The sequence below is a fragment of the Mandrillus leucophaeus genome, unplaced genomic scaffold (genome assembly GCF_000951045.1).
Source record: "Mandrillus leucophaeus isolate KB7577 unplaced genomic scaffold, Mleu.le_1.0 Scaffold122, whole genome shotgun sequence".
Taxonomy (NCBI): domain Eukaryota; kingdom Metazoa; phylum Chordata; class Mammalia; order Primates; family Cercopithecidae; genus Mandrillus; species Mandrillus leucophaeus.
The window spans coordinates 5942554-5955770 of NW_012100543.1; the positions used below are offsets into that span (position 1 = coordinate 5942554).

Sequence of the window (13217 nt, forward strand, 5' to 3'; positions counted from 1 at the left end):
CAATACTGTGTTACTTGTTTATTTTAATATTCTTAGGTATTTGGGTTTCATTCTGGTGAATTTCTATCACTGTTCTTTAAAGTCCACTACATATTTTTTTCTCTAATGTCTCAATTTGTACATTCATTGTATTTTTCATTAAGAGTTTTTTTTTAAATCTCTAAGAGTTCAATTTTGGTTTTTATTAAACTTTCATGCCTCATTAACTTTTTGAACATATGTTAAACAGTTATAATACATTTTGAAACATTCTTGCCTGTTTTTCTAACACCAGCTTTTTCTGACATTTCTCTTCTTTTTAAAAACATCTTTCTAACATCTGTGATACCCATCTAATATCTGGGTAGGTTTTCAATAATTTTTTCCTCATTATCTGTCATATTTTTCATGTTTTCCAATGTAAAATAATTTTTTTTTTTTTTTGAGACAGAGTCTCTCTCTTGTCGCCCAGGCTAGAGTGCAGTGGTGTGATCTTGGCTCACTGCAACCTCCACCTCCTGGCTTCAAGGGATTCTCCTGCTTCAGCCTCCCGAGTAGCTGGGATTACAGGCGCCCTCCATGCCCAGCTAATTTTTGTATTTTTAGTAGAGACGGGGTTTCACCATGTTGGTCAGGCTGGTCTCAAACTCCTGATCTCATGATTCGCCTGCCTCGGCCTCCCAAAGTGCTGGGATTACAGGCATGAGCCACCGCTCCTGGTCGCAAAATAATTTTATTGAATACTAGACATTATGAATTTTTCCTTCTTGTTTGCTATATTTTTGTATTTTTATAACTTTTTAAAAAGTTGTTTTATTTTATATATTTAAAATATACAGCATGATGTGATGGGATACATATAAATAGTAAAAAGGTTACTATGGTGAAACAAATTAACATTAATCATCTCACATAGTTATCTACTTTATTTTGTTTGTTTTTGTGGCAGGAGTAGCTAAAATCTACTCTTTTAGCATGATCCCATGTACGGGACAATTTTATTACCTATAGTTCTCATGTATACTAGACCTCTAGGCTTGTTCATCTACCTGTCTGCTACTTTGTATCCTTTAATCTGCATCTCCTTATTTGTCCCATCCAACCCTTCATGGTAACCACTGTTTTGGTGTCTTTCTTTATACTTGATTTTTTTTATTTCACATATAAGTGAAAACATGCAATAGTTTTCTTTCTATGTCTCATTTATTTCACTTACTGTAAATCTTCTTGTACTTTTTTCTGGGACATGGTTAATTTACTTGCCAACAGTTTAATCCTTTTGCTTCTTGCAGTTAAGGTGGAGGAAGAGCTCCTTCTAGGGCTAATCATTCCCTATAACTGAGCTAAGACTTTGCTTAATGCCCTTGTGTCCTGAGGTTTTCCAGCGGGTGTGAGTTTGACATTATGTTCTCTTTGCCTAGCCTTGGGCAGTTTTACCGCAGGCATTTATGGCTTCTACTTGGCTGAATATTTGTGGGGACCCTTCGCACATCTTGGGAATTTCTTCTAGTTCTGCTGTGTCCTCCCTGGCACTTCGTCCTGCATGTGCTCTGTGTGCTTTGGTTTCTCTGGAATTTCAGTTCTGTCTTCTCAATGCAGGGAGTCCACAAGTCTGCTTAGATTTTTCCTTTCTTGTGCTGTGGTCTGGAATCTTTCTCAAGGCAGTAAACTGGGGTAGTCTTAAGAGTCATCTCAGCAGTGAGCCATGACCGTGCCACTGTACTCCCGTCTGGGTGACAGAGTGAGACCTTGTCTCAAAGAGCAACAACAAAAAAGACTTGGTTTTATCTCTCAGGGATCACTGTCTTTTATTGCCGGATGTCCACTATTTTTGCGTACTTTTACTTGTTTTAGGCTGGAGATTTAATTCATTTCCTTTTGCTTAATCTTTTCTGAATGTGAACATCCCTTTAGAAGTCCCCCTTGATCTATGTCTTTCATGTCTTCTAAATACCTGTAAGGAAGTCATATTAGGAAATTATTTTGACTCGGTAGTCAGATGACTTGGATTCTGGTTCTAACTCCACAGTATACCATCAACTCTTTTTTATAAAAAAAGATGTTTACAGCTTCTTACATTTTTATAAAATGATCATACCAAACCCATGTAGACAGCAATTAAGTGAAGAAATAGTGCATTATTCTTCTGTCAATGTGGGCTTCCCTGAGGCTAAGATTAGAGTGTGAGTTGTTTGGAAGGTAATTCTAGCCTAGCATCAGTAGGAGAATGGGGAACTGATACAGGGAAGAAAAGGGAGCCAATACTGGTTGTATTACATAAGGAGGTTTTCCACTGTGGACTAGGGCTCAGTATTGCTGGGGTCATCTGGGAGTTGGAGGATTACTCAGCTACCCTCTCGTGGCTATCATTGTTTGAGGACTGGTCTGATGAGTGTTAACTCCCTTACACTTCCAGCATAACTAAGCATGCCTTTTGGCAGTGGAAGTCCTCAGACAGAAGTCTGGTTGCTAAAGTAGGATGCTATCCATGTGTATGAAAAGCTCACAGCAGTGAGAACTGAGTGTATGTATATGGATTGTTTGTGCTATAAGTTACCCCCTTCAAAACACTAAAACACTATAGATTAACTTTGCCTTATTTTTTTTTTTACTTTATATAAATGGAATTCTATAGTATATACATTTGCATGTAGCTTCTTTCTCTCGACATTATGTTTGAGATTCCTTTGTATTGTTGGTATAACCTTAGTTTGTTCATTCTCAGTGTTGCAAAGTATTCCATTTTGTGAATATAACACATTATTTATACATTCTCTGTTGATGGACATTTGAATTGTTTCTCATTTTCTGCTATAATTAATGCTACTGCTATGAATAAATTTGTACTTATCTGTCTTCTGGTGTACATATTTCTGTCCTTCACTTGAATATCTACCTAGGAGTGGAACTGGTGAGTCATAGGATATACCTGAGTTCAACTTTAGGAGAGTCTGCCAAACAGTTTTTCAAAATGGTACTGTGTATATTTCTCTCAGCAATATGTAAGAGTTACTGTCACTCCACTACATCACAAGTACTGGATACTGATTTTTTTTTCTCTCATTTTAGCCATTTAGATGGGTATATAGTGGCATTTCATTGTCTTTTTAAAATATGCATTTCTTACATGACTGTTGAAGTGGAAAATGTTATAAGGGTATCAAAACATTAAATACCTAAGTAAATCTAACATGAGATGTGCAGGACTAATGAAGTGGAAAACTTTATGATAGTATCAAAACATTAAATACCTAAGAATAAATCTAACATGAGATATGCAAAAGTATCTATATGAAAATTATGAAACATTGTTGAGATCTCTTAAAGATCTAAAGAAATGGAGGAATACATCATGTTTATAGATCGGAAGAGTCAGTAGTGGAAAGATGTCAATTCTTCTCACTCCTCTGTTTTTTTCCTGCATTCCTAATAAAAATTCCAGCTAATGTATATATTCATTTGAGAGTTGCACAAGTATAGAATCTTTGATACAAACATTATGACAGGTACATAGTTGATGCTCAGAAAATATTTAATGTGTTGCTTAATAAAAATTTGGTGAATGGGCCAAGGACAGTGGCTCATGCCTGTAATCCCAGCACTTTGGGAGGCAGAGGTGGGCAGATCACTTTGAGTTTAGGAGTTCAAGACCAGCCCAGGCAACATGGCAAAACCCTGTTTTTATAAAAAACAAACAAATATTCGCTGCGCGTGGTTGCTTATGTCTGTAGTCCCAGCTACTTGGGAGCCTGAGGCTAGAGAATTGCTTGAGCCCAGGGGGTGGAGGTTGCATTGAGCCGAGATCTTGCCACTGCACTCCAGCCTGGGCAACAGAGTGAGACACTGTCCTAAAAGAAAAAAAATTGTGAGTGAATGACTTACTTATTTTTTAGTATGTGTTGCTTAAAGCACTGATAGTTTTTAGCTACTCATTTCAAAGGAATAAGTGAGAATAAGTGAGTGAAAAGATAATGACAGATTTTAAAAATCTGGAAAAACTTTGTTTCATTTTGTCTCTTTCTATATTGTCATCATTTAAAGTAGCACATCTAATGAAATTAGAAATTTTGCTAAGTTCTTTGGAAGTTCATTTAGAGCCAGTTACAACAGAGACAGGAAAACTGAACAATTAATGTTCATACTTTATAATTGTGCACTTATTTATGGAATTGTTTATTTACATTATTTAATGAATATTTTATTATGGATTTTGACATAATTTGTGTCTGTATTATGCTTGATGTCTGGCTTACAAAGAAAAAGATATAGTACCTCCCTGGTCCAGAGGGGGATATACTTAATTAATATGAAGAGAATATTTATAAAGGCTATGAAGGCCATGAGAGAACTAACAGATTACTCTGTAGAAAAATTGACAATGTAGTACGTCAAATGTATATTTAAAAAAAGAAAAGAAAAATTGGCAACAGAGTTGAAAGACATTTCATTAGATGATATCCAAATGGTCCACAAAGAAACTGATAACTTTTTGACCTATTAGTCATTTAGTTTATGCATAGAATAAAGGGTAAGTATGACTTGGAGGTGCTTGCTGGACAGTAGGTGGAGATGCTGCTGTGAAGATGGACATGAAGATCAGCAGAGAAGTCCGAACTGGAGTTACGGATTTGAGAATGATCCCCATGTGTGTATGGGAAGGTTAAATTCCAGATCTGTAGGGAGATTACGTAAAAATATAAAGAAGACTGGGGAAAAAAGCCACCTCAAGCACTAATCCTGAAGGAGTAGAATTAAGCAAAGGCAACTTTTCAAGAACTTTTTAAACATATTTTGTTTACCTAAACTTTAGGATTTAGAGATTCAGTTTAACCCGACTATCAAAGTAAAAATAAAACCCAGCAGTAAAAACACACTATTGTATATTCCTTTCTATCTTTTAAGAGCTGGCTCCAGCACATCTTCCAGGAGACCTTGTTTGACTCCTCCAAGCTTAATTGAATTCTCCTTCCTAGAAATTCCCTAGCATTTTGTATCTACCTCTCTTACTGTCTGTTGCAGCTATATGGTGTTACACTGCAACTATACCACAGTCATTAACATATGTGCCTTAAGTTCCCTTCTAGATCGTAATTTCTCCAGTGCAAGTGTTATAGCCACCATACAACACCTCAGTTAGGAACTTACATGTCAGTGGCCCTCTCTGGTAATTTAGATAACTTTGACTATTTAAATGCCTTAAGATTTCTTTATAGCTACAAATGGATGGCCAATATTTCCAAGATCATGCTGATTTTACTCTGGCATCTACTTTTCAGCAGGAAAGCATTGTAATTGCTGCTAGATTACCTACCAACCCACTTCCCCTACCCCCGAATTAGTTCCCTAAATACTTACAGAGTCCCTGAAGTTAATTTCTACCCATGGTAATCTATTTACTGTGAATGTGTAAGAGAATATGATGCCTGTTTTCATAATAGTTGACTTGAAATGAATCTTAATTATTTTATGCATACTTCCATGGCTTGGCCTTCAATACCCACAGAATATTCTTATACCTATTCTAAAGGGTGGCAGATGTCAGCAAATCTGTCACAAATGCAAGTTTTACTAACTTGAGGTACACTATTTATCCCTGGGAAATCCACATCTATTCCAAAGCTGCAACTAATGCATTTGTGTTCAGGGATCTGTCTGTTAATTTGCAAAACTCTTGGTTACTTTCTTCAAGTTCTACTCTTGATTCTTATTTACTGAATATATTCTTTAAAAGGCCATTGCAAATAATGCATAATGAGTTTATTTTTATTAGAACCTTTACTTACGGCTAGCCATGTGTGAGAAAATATTAGTACCATCTGCCCCAGTATGGATGGCTTCCAGAAGAACAGCTGGGCTGTAAGAAATTGAATTTAGCTAGACAATGCCTAGGTCTGATTTTATCAAGTGTGTGCAAGATGGACACTCACTTCATCCATCATTCTGCTACTTCTCTGCCTGTAAGAAATCTGAAAGAGTGCTCCAGTTTTTTTGAAGCCTAAAGAGTTCACATACCCAGGTCAGACAAATGGAAACATTTCATGGATTGTCCTGAAATACTTGAAATATATCATTTTGTTTTGTGTATTTGTCTGCTGGAAGAAAAAAAGTGTTCTCATATGCCTAATTGCATATAGAACAAGAGTAATTCTTCCTTTCGTATAATAAATATAAAATGCATTGGCAAATGAAGCATGTGCTTATTAAAAATTATAGGAGAAAAAATTTTAAAGACTATATTTTTTGCTGTAATTATCCCAAATATATACTTTTTCTATAGCAATAACTGTTAAACACATACAGTCTATCTGCCCTGTTTTTAATGCATAGTGACGATTTTTAAAGGCATTGTGAAAGATCAAAAATAAAAAGGTGCATGAAAAAGAAACATCATCTAGTTGGTATTTGACCAACTTAAAACAAAAACCTGCTCTTCCTGAATAATGATGTTCATGATTATGTAGAATGTCAAGACTAGAAAGTAAACATAAATGATGATTTCGAACTCATGTATATTTAACTAAGATGAACTTTGGAGAGAGGCAGAGAGAATTACAGCATATTGTCTCTCCTACTTGAATCAATATTAGAATCATATACGTGACTTAAAAAATAAAAAACCGAGATGTATTTGTAACTTTAAATTCATTCATTCACATTTGTTGAATGTTTATTACATACCAGAAAAATAGGGGGGGTCTTTTCATATATTTTGGTATAAGTTAATGTTTGTGCTGTACAAAAAGGGAATCTAAAGTTCAGAGAGGTTAGAAAATTTATTCAAATTCATGGATAATTTAGCTTATTCTTATATTTAGGAGCACCTTGCTTCAATGCCTGTGTTTTGTCAAAATTAATCTCATTTATTGCTTGTCACTGATGTGGGCTTCCAGTGAGGAAAGTGAAAGTCAGGAATATTAAATGACTTGCTCACAATCATACAACTAATTTGTGACTTTGTTTGAATTTGGGAACAGAACCCTTTCCCCTGCTGTAGGAGAATCTGACCATTAATTCCCTAGCTCTCTAACTCTGGAAATCAATGTAAAGTGGTTTTTAATCAACTAGATTATAGAGGCCTCACTACTTAGCTAAAACAGATCCCTGATTGGTAAATTGCCTCTGGCCTGGAGGACCTGTAAATGAAGTAGAAATACCTGACAGAGGCTTTATGCTTTGGGCTTTCCTGAGTGCGTTGCAAGAGATGTTGGCTCTTTCATGACATGTAGCTTCTTCCTAAGCCGGACACAGCAACGCCAACAACTACTCTCTGAGGGTCTGGCTCCTTGTACTGGGGCGGTCACCTGAGAAGAGAACTCCTGGAGTGCTCTGTGAGTTGCTTTGTGGACTGCTGCCAGTACTCTCACTAAGAAGCAACTGATGCTGCCCTGCTGGTGAGCCGCGGTTCTTGTCCCCCAGGCTGATGGCAGATGCGGCCCGCGGTTGTCCTGTGGATGTGAATGTTCAGTTGAGGTCCAGAAGACCTCTTGACAGGGATTGCTGAGTGATGAAGATGGAATTTGAAGCCAACCTCTGTCATCAAGTGCTTTTTCTGCTGTATCATAGCTGCTTTATCTTGCAATGGTTCATTTTACCTTAGAAACACAGCTTCTGTACCTTTACCGTAATTACCATTCAATTCCATTCCAGCGTGTGTCTGCGCAGGCTATGACAGGCTGCTCTGTCATCGTCTCTAGCATTGAAGCATAGCTGCCCAGCTTTCCCCTCTATGTTTAATCCAAGTGTTTTCCTGTCAATTTAAAGGAGATATATTCCTTTTGATCATTTGAGAGCTGATGTGGTATGTAGAGTGGTTTTTTTGTTTTTGTTTTTAACTTTTGACCATTTGAAGAAAGAGTTTTATTAATTGTTTTCTTTTCCTCTTCCTTCTCTTTTTTATGTGTTGTTCCAGGCAGCCTCCTGTCAGTGAGTCTCATTGGAGAACGTTGCTGCAAGACATGTTAACTATGCAGCAGAATGTATACACATGTCTAGATTCTGATGCCTGCTATGAGGTAACTCTAGAACCATACACGATTTTTTTTTTTAATTCAACAGTTTTGATTGTTATGGTTTATTGAGTGCAAGAATAATGACCATAAGCTACCCTGGAAGTAATATTATTTAATAATAGCCAATAACTAACTAGTGCTTCATCAAATCTTTTCATGACACACCCCTTCTAAAAATGTGTTGTTGTTCCATATCAATAATCAAAAAGTAGCTCTACTTCTTAGCATGACATAGAAAGCTACAGAAGATGCCAGCTCCCTTACCCCTTCCACTTTTGTCACTGTCCATCATGTACCCTATGTTGCAGTAGCACCATCAAGCCTGTCATCAGTTCCTCCGTCCACCCTGCTGTTTCATGTTTCCATCACTTTGCACACATTGTTCCCTTGGCCTGGAATATATTCCTCTTTCCTTTACTTAGAAAACTCCAAATAAAAGTTCAGAACTCAGCTCACTAATTATGTTTTCTAGGATACCTTCCTTTGTCCTTCCTCATAAGTTGCCTCTACTATAGTCTTTCTTTAAAATGTAGTTATTTGTTTATTTGTGGATTTCTTCCATTTGGTCATCAGCTCCTAGACAGACATTATTATATCATGTGCACTCTCATATTCCCTAATGCGTTTTATAACATATGGAATATAAAGGATACATAAGAAATGGTTGTCAGTTGACTGGGAATATAATCCAGGGGGATTTACTCATTAATTTGGAAGAGATATATACACGTGTGTGTGTGTGTGTGTGTGTGTGTGTGTGTGTCCAATCGCCAAGTCAGAGGCAGATTACCAGTATTTATATTTCCATTTTATATGTGTGAAATCTCCAAGTCAGAGGCAGTTTACCAATGTATATATTTCCATTTGTGTGGAAAAAATGACCTAACTCATTTTTAGTAAGATGCAATCTAAAACAAGTTTTTTAAATTTGAATTTTCTTGTTAAATAAGCCAGACACAAAATCATAAAGAGTATTTCTTGTGTTGCTTTGCTCTTATACTGCAAAGCATAACCCATTGATGAAATTAGAATTGTAAAAATAGGTCTCTGCTTTGTGAAATTGTTTAGTTTTTAAATTCAGGGCGATTTTAACAAAAGAGTGCTAATGTAGACTGTTGAGAAATGAATGGTTTTATATTTGAATTTCAAGTTTTTAAATGCATGAATAACTAATGTTTCTACTGATGATTACAGTCTCTGACCACATACAACTGCCAGTGTCTTCCCCTTTTGCATCTAAAGCAAAACCTGAAACCAACTTCATTAGAACATAATTTGTATGCACATGAGATTTAAAACCCAACTGTCACTAGTATGTTTGAGGTAGTGTTTTTACATTGGAGTGGCATTATTTTGATTCATTCCTGTTTCTGATTCTGATTGCAAAATTGGCAGTAAGTATATTACATTTGAATTATTTTCTGTGTGGAGTAATCCATCAAAACAACTCATTATATTACATTTTAAAAATATTTTAACACCTTTTTATTAGGCTTTGGTATTTTAATGACTTCTGTCCATGGGTCTCCCTTGTGGAGAAAACATTTGAAAGCATATTATAACAGTTTTGAAAAGGCTGTAGGAGACAGTAATAAAGATTTGACAGACTTCAAATTTTAAATATAATTTAAAATATGCTATGTTGTCTTAGTGACTTGGTTGTTAGATTTTGCTGTCCTTGGAAAATAATTTGAAAGTTCTAGTGGCATAATTTTGAAAATGTTAGATAAAGATTTATATATAGCCTGTAGAACAGAAATCTATGTTGTTCATTTTAGCAAACTGTTCCAAGTTTTAGGGCAAATATATTTTTCAGTATTGGACATTGACTCTTTACGGCTTACTTGAGTAGACCAGAGAAATATGGAGAAACTATGACATATAAGTCATCTGGATTAGACATATTGTAAGCCATTTTTATCTGTCAGATATAAGTGATTAGGGTTGCTCTTTAATAGTTTGCTTTCTGTCACAGTATCTATTTTATAGCGGATCCCTCTTAGATATAGTGTTTTTATCCTTATCAGACATCTTAGCAAAGACTTGTCTAAAAATGCCTTCTGCAGGAAGCCTAGACACAAAGAGGTGAAAATAAGGGCATCCTGTGAAGATTGGATGGTCTTCTTAATTATATTGAAACTCTTGCTTCTCCATTAAATGTTACTTTTTAAAAATCTCTGATTTCTGTGCTATCTTCATCCAACTATAGAGTGACAGGGAAGTACATTTTTGGGGAAGTTCTTAGACTAATTATATGTAACGTTGTTAGTGTACGTTTAAAAGGATTGCTTTGTTTATATAAACAATCTCAATTATAGAAGTAATTTTGTGTTAATTGATGTTGTTAGTTGCCTAGTAGAGTACAATGATATTTGTATGAATATCTTCAGTATCTCTTGTTTTATTTAAATAATTTTTAATATGTACATTATTTAAAAAACTCAACATTATAATATATTTTAATTTTAATGACTGCTTGTAAGTATAGCATTTGTGGCATGACTGGTTCATAAGACAATTGAGATGCTTCAAGCTGTATTATATTCAAAGATTTTTCTTTTAAGAAATTAAAATGGGGCCAGGTGCAGTGGCTCATGCCTTTAATCCCAACACTTTGGGAAGCCAAGGTGAGAGGATTGCTTGAGCTCAAGAGTTTGAGACCAGCCTATGGGCAACATAGCAAGAACCCATATCAGAAATGAAAATTAAAATTAGGAAAAAGAGAAAAAATAGAAATGGTTAAAAATAGTTTTAAGCAAAATGGGCCCTGTTGAGAGTGGGATAGTATGTCTAATCCTGTTTTTAATGAATATCAATTTTAGATAGTTGACCTAAGTATTTATTGTAATACATTATTATGCTTAATTTTGGTTTAGTCAATGAAATTATTCTTTCTAAAAGATTGACTTTTTTTAATTGAGGGGAAATTCACAGAATGTAAAATTAACCATTTCAAAGTATACAGTTCATTGTTATTTACAATGCTGTGCAGCCACCACCTCTAGGATGGATGTGGTTTTTAATTTATTTCATTTGGATTTCAGAGCCTTCATTTCATTGAGAATTGAATCTTCCCTTTTTATAGCTAATTCCAGTTTCTCCTTTTTTCCAGATATTTACAGAAAGCCTTCTGTGCTCTAGTCGCCTTGAAAACATCCACCTGGCTGGACAGATGATGCACTGCAGTGCTTGTTCAGAAAATCCCCCAGGTGGTATAGCCCATAAAGGGAAACCCCACTACAGGGTCAGTTATGAAAAGAGTATTGACTTGGTTTTGGCTGCCAGCAGAGAGTACTTCAATTCTTCTACCAACCTCACTGATAGCTGCATGGATCTCGCCAGGTAGAGTAACTCCATATTCTTCCCTAAGATGGAGGGGGAAAGTCAGAATGTACAAACTGTGTTGTTATTCTTTCCTTTACAAAATATAATATCACAGGTACAGATTGACTACACTATATGGAGCACAGTTATTTTTTGCTTGAATATAAAAAGAAAACAATGTTATGAATGTCCATCAGCTTAAACCTTTTTCTCCAGCACGCTTTCTCATGGTCATTTTTGCTGATTATCTATAAGCCTGTGTATTTCTCTTCTGTTGGAAGAGATTCATGCGATAGCCTATAAATTCAAGTTCTGAAAATTTTCAGCATGCATAGGTGATGTCTGTCTCGTTCATGTAGCTTTCACGTTGTTTAGAGACAAGAGACTTAAGGGACCTAAATGCCAGGGCATAAATCTTTAGGAAAAAAAAAAAAGAGAGACAAGGTACCTGATTAGATGATAAAGCTTAGAAGTCGCTTCCTGGCTGAAATTTCTCGACTATAAATTCAATTCCTCTCTTGTCCCCATTGTACTCCGATTTTAGCCCACTCCTGTTATTTAACACTAGTAAGGTATGTTCATGATCTGAGTTCTCATAATTAGGTATACACAATTGCGGTGATTTTTTTAGGAGACTTGATTCAGGATTTAAGGTTGCTTTTTATAAAGTTTTTTTAATAAAATTAAAAGAGCCTAATAAATACAGATCAAGGAATAAAATATGTATCACCTCTGTGTTAATGAATCTTAAAAGCTTAAAAAAGATAATTTTCCTTGTTCAACATTTCAGAAAAGCAATTTACAGATGGTCCCCAACTTAAGACGGTTCAACTTCCAATTTTTCAACTTTATGATAGTGTAAACGTGATATGCATTCAGTAGAAACAGTACTTTGAGTACTCATACAACCATTGTGTTTTTCACTTTCAATTCAGTATTCAGTAAATTACATGAGAAATTCAACACTTTCCTATAAAATAGTCTTTGTGTTCGATGATTAAAACCCTAGCCAAGCTGTAGGCGAATGGAAGTGTTCTTTGCACTTTTAAGGTAGGCTTAACTAAGCTATGATGTTTGTTAGGTTAGGTGTATTAAATATGCATTTTGAATTTATGATATTTTCAACTTGCAGTGGGTTTATTGGGACATAACCACATTGTAAGTCGAGGCACATCTTCAATTGTATTATGTCCTCTGTCCCCTGCCTTCTGAGTGATACGCTGCTGTTCTTGCCACTGGTCATTTTCCAACTCTCATTTGCCGTGTCTAGTTCCTCTAATACGTATTTCTCCTTCCATTTGTACCCTGGACATCTGAGTCTGTTTTGTTTCTCTTTGTCTGAGATCCCCTTTCTAGACTCTGCTCTGCTTTTCTTACTCAGAGCTGTGTTGATCCTCATTCATTTCTAGAGACATATTTTTAATTTATTTTTTCCTCTTCAAGGCAACTGACAATTTTTCTGAACCCCTGAGTTTGTCATGTAATCTCTCGGTTTTTGTTTCTTGATCAAATAAACTGAAGAAAGGTAGAATCTCTTCAGTAATAAGGTGGCTATGGTCTCTAGCATATTATTTACTTATTTGTTATTCTTACTGTGTCTGCTTTTGCAACACTGTACATCCTAAGTTTATCCTGTTTTCTCAGCTTTTCTGGTCAACAGTCTGTAAGAGATTATACATTTTATTTGATAGGAATTATCCACTCACTATTTAAACAAAGTAATGAGATTTTTGAGCCCAATCATTTGCCCACTATTTTGCACATTATACCTGTGTATAGTTTTACAAAAATGAGATAATACTATACATTTTTTATTACCCACTTTTTTCAGTTGTTTATGAAGCTAGTATATACAGATCTGCAGCATTTTCATATGCTTTACAGCATTGTGTCGAGTGGTTGTGC

At 35.5% G+C, this 13217-nt stretch overlaps 1 protein-coding gene across 2 annotated transcripts in view; it reads left to right on the forward strand.

Annotated features, from left to right (window-relative positions):
* Positions 1-13217, forward strand: part of NBAS (neuroblastoma amplified sequence) — a 466664-nt gene that overhangs the window by 230638 nt on the left and 222809 nt on the right. For both annotated transcript variants that reach the window (XR_001005077.1, XM_011971446.1), the window contains exons 29-30: positions 7889-7991; positions 11101-11330. Coding sequence is in view for 1 of the 2 variants with exons in the window: in XM_011971446.1 (XP_011826836.1) it covers positions 7889-7991; positions 11101-11330 (333 nt within the window). In the remaining variant the exon portion in view is untranslated. The remainder of the gene's footprint in view (positions 1-7888; positions 7992-11100; positions 11331-13217) is intronic.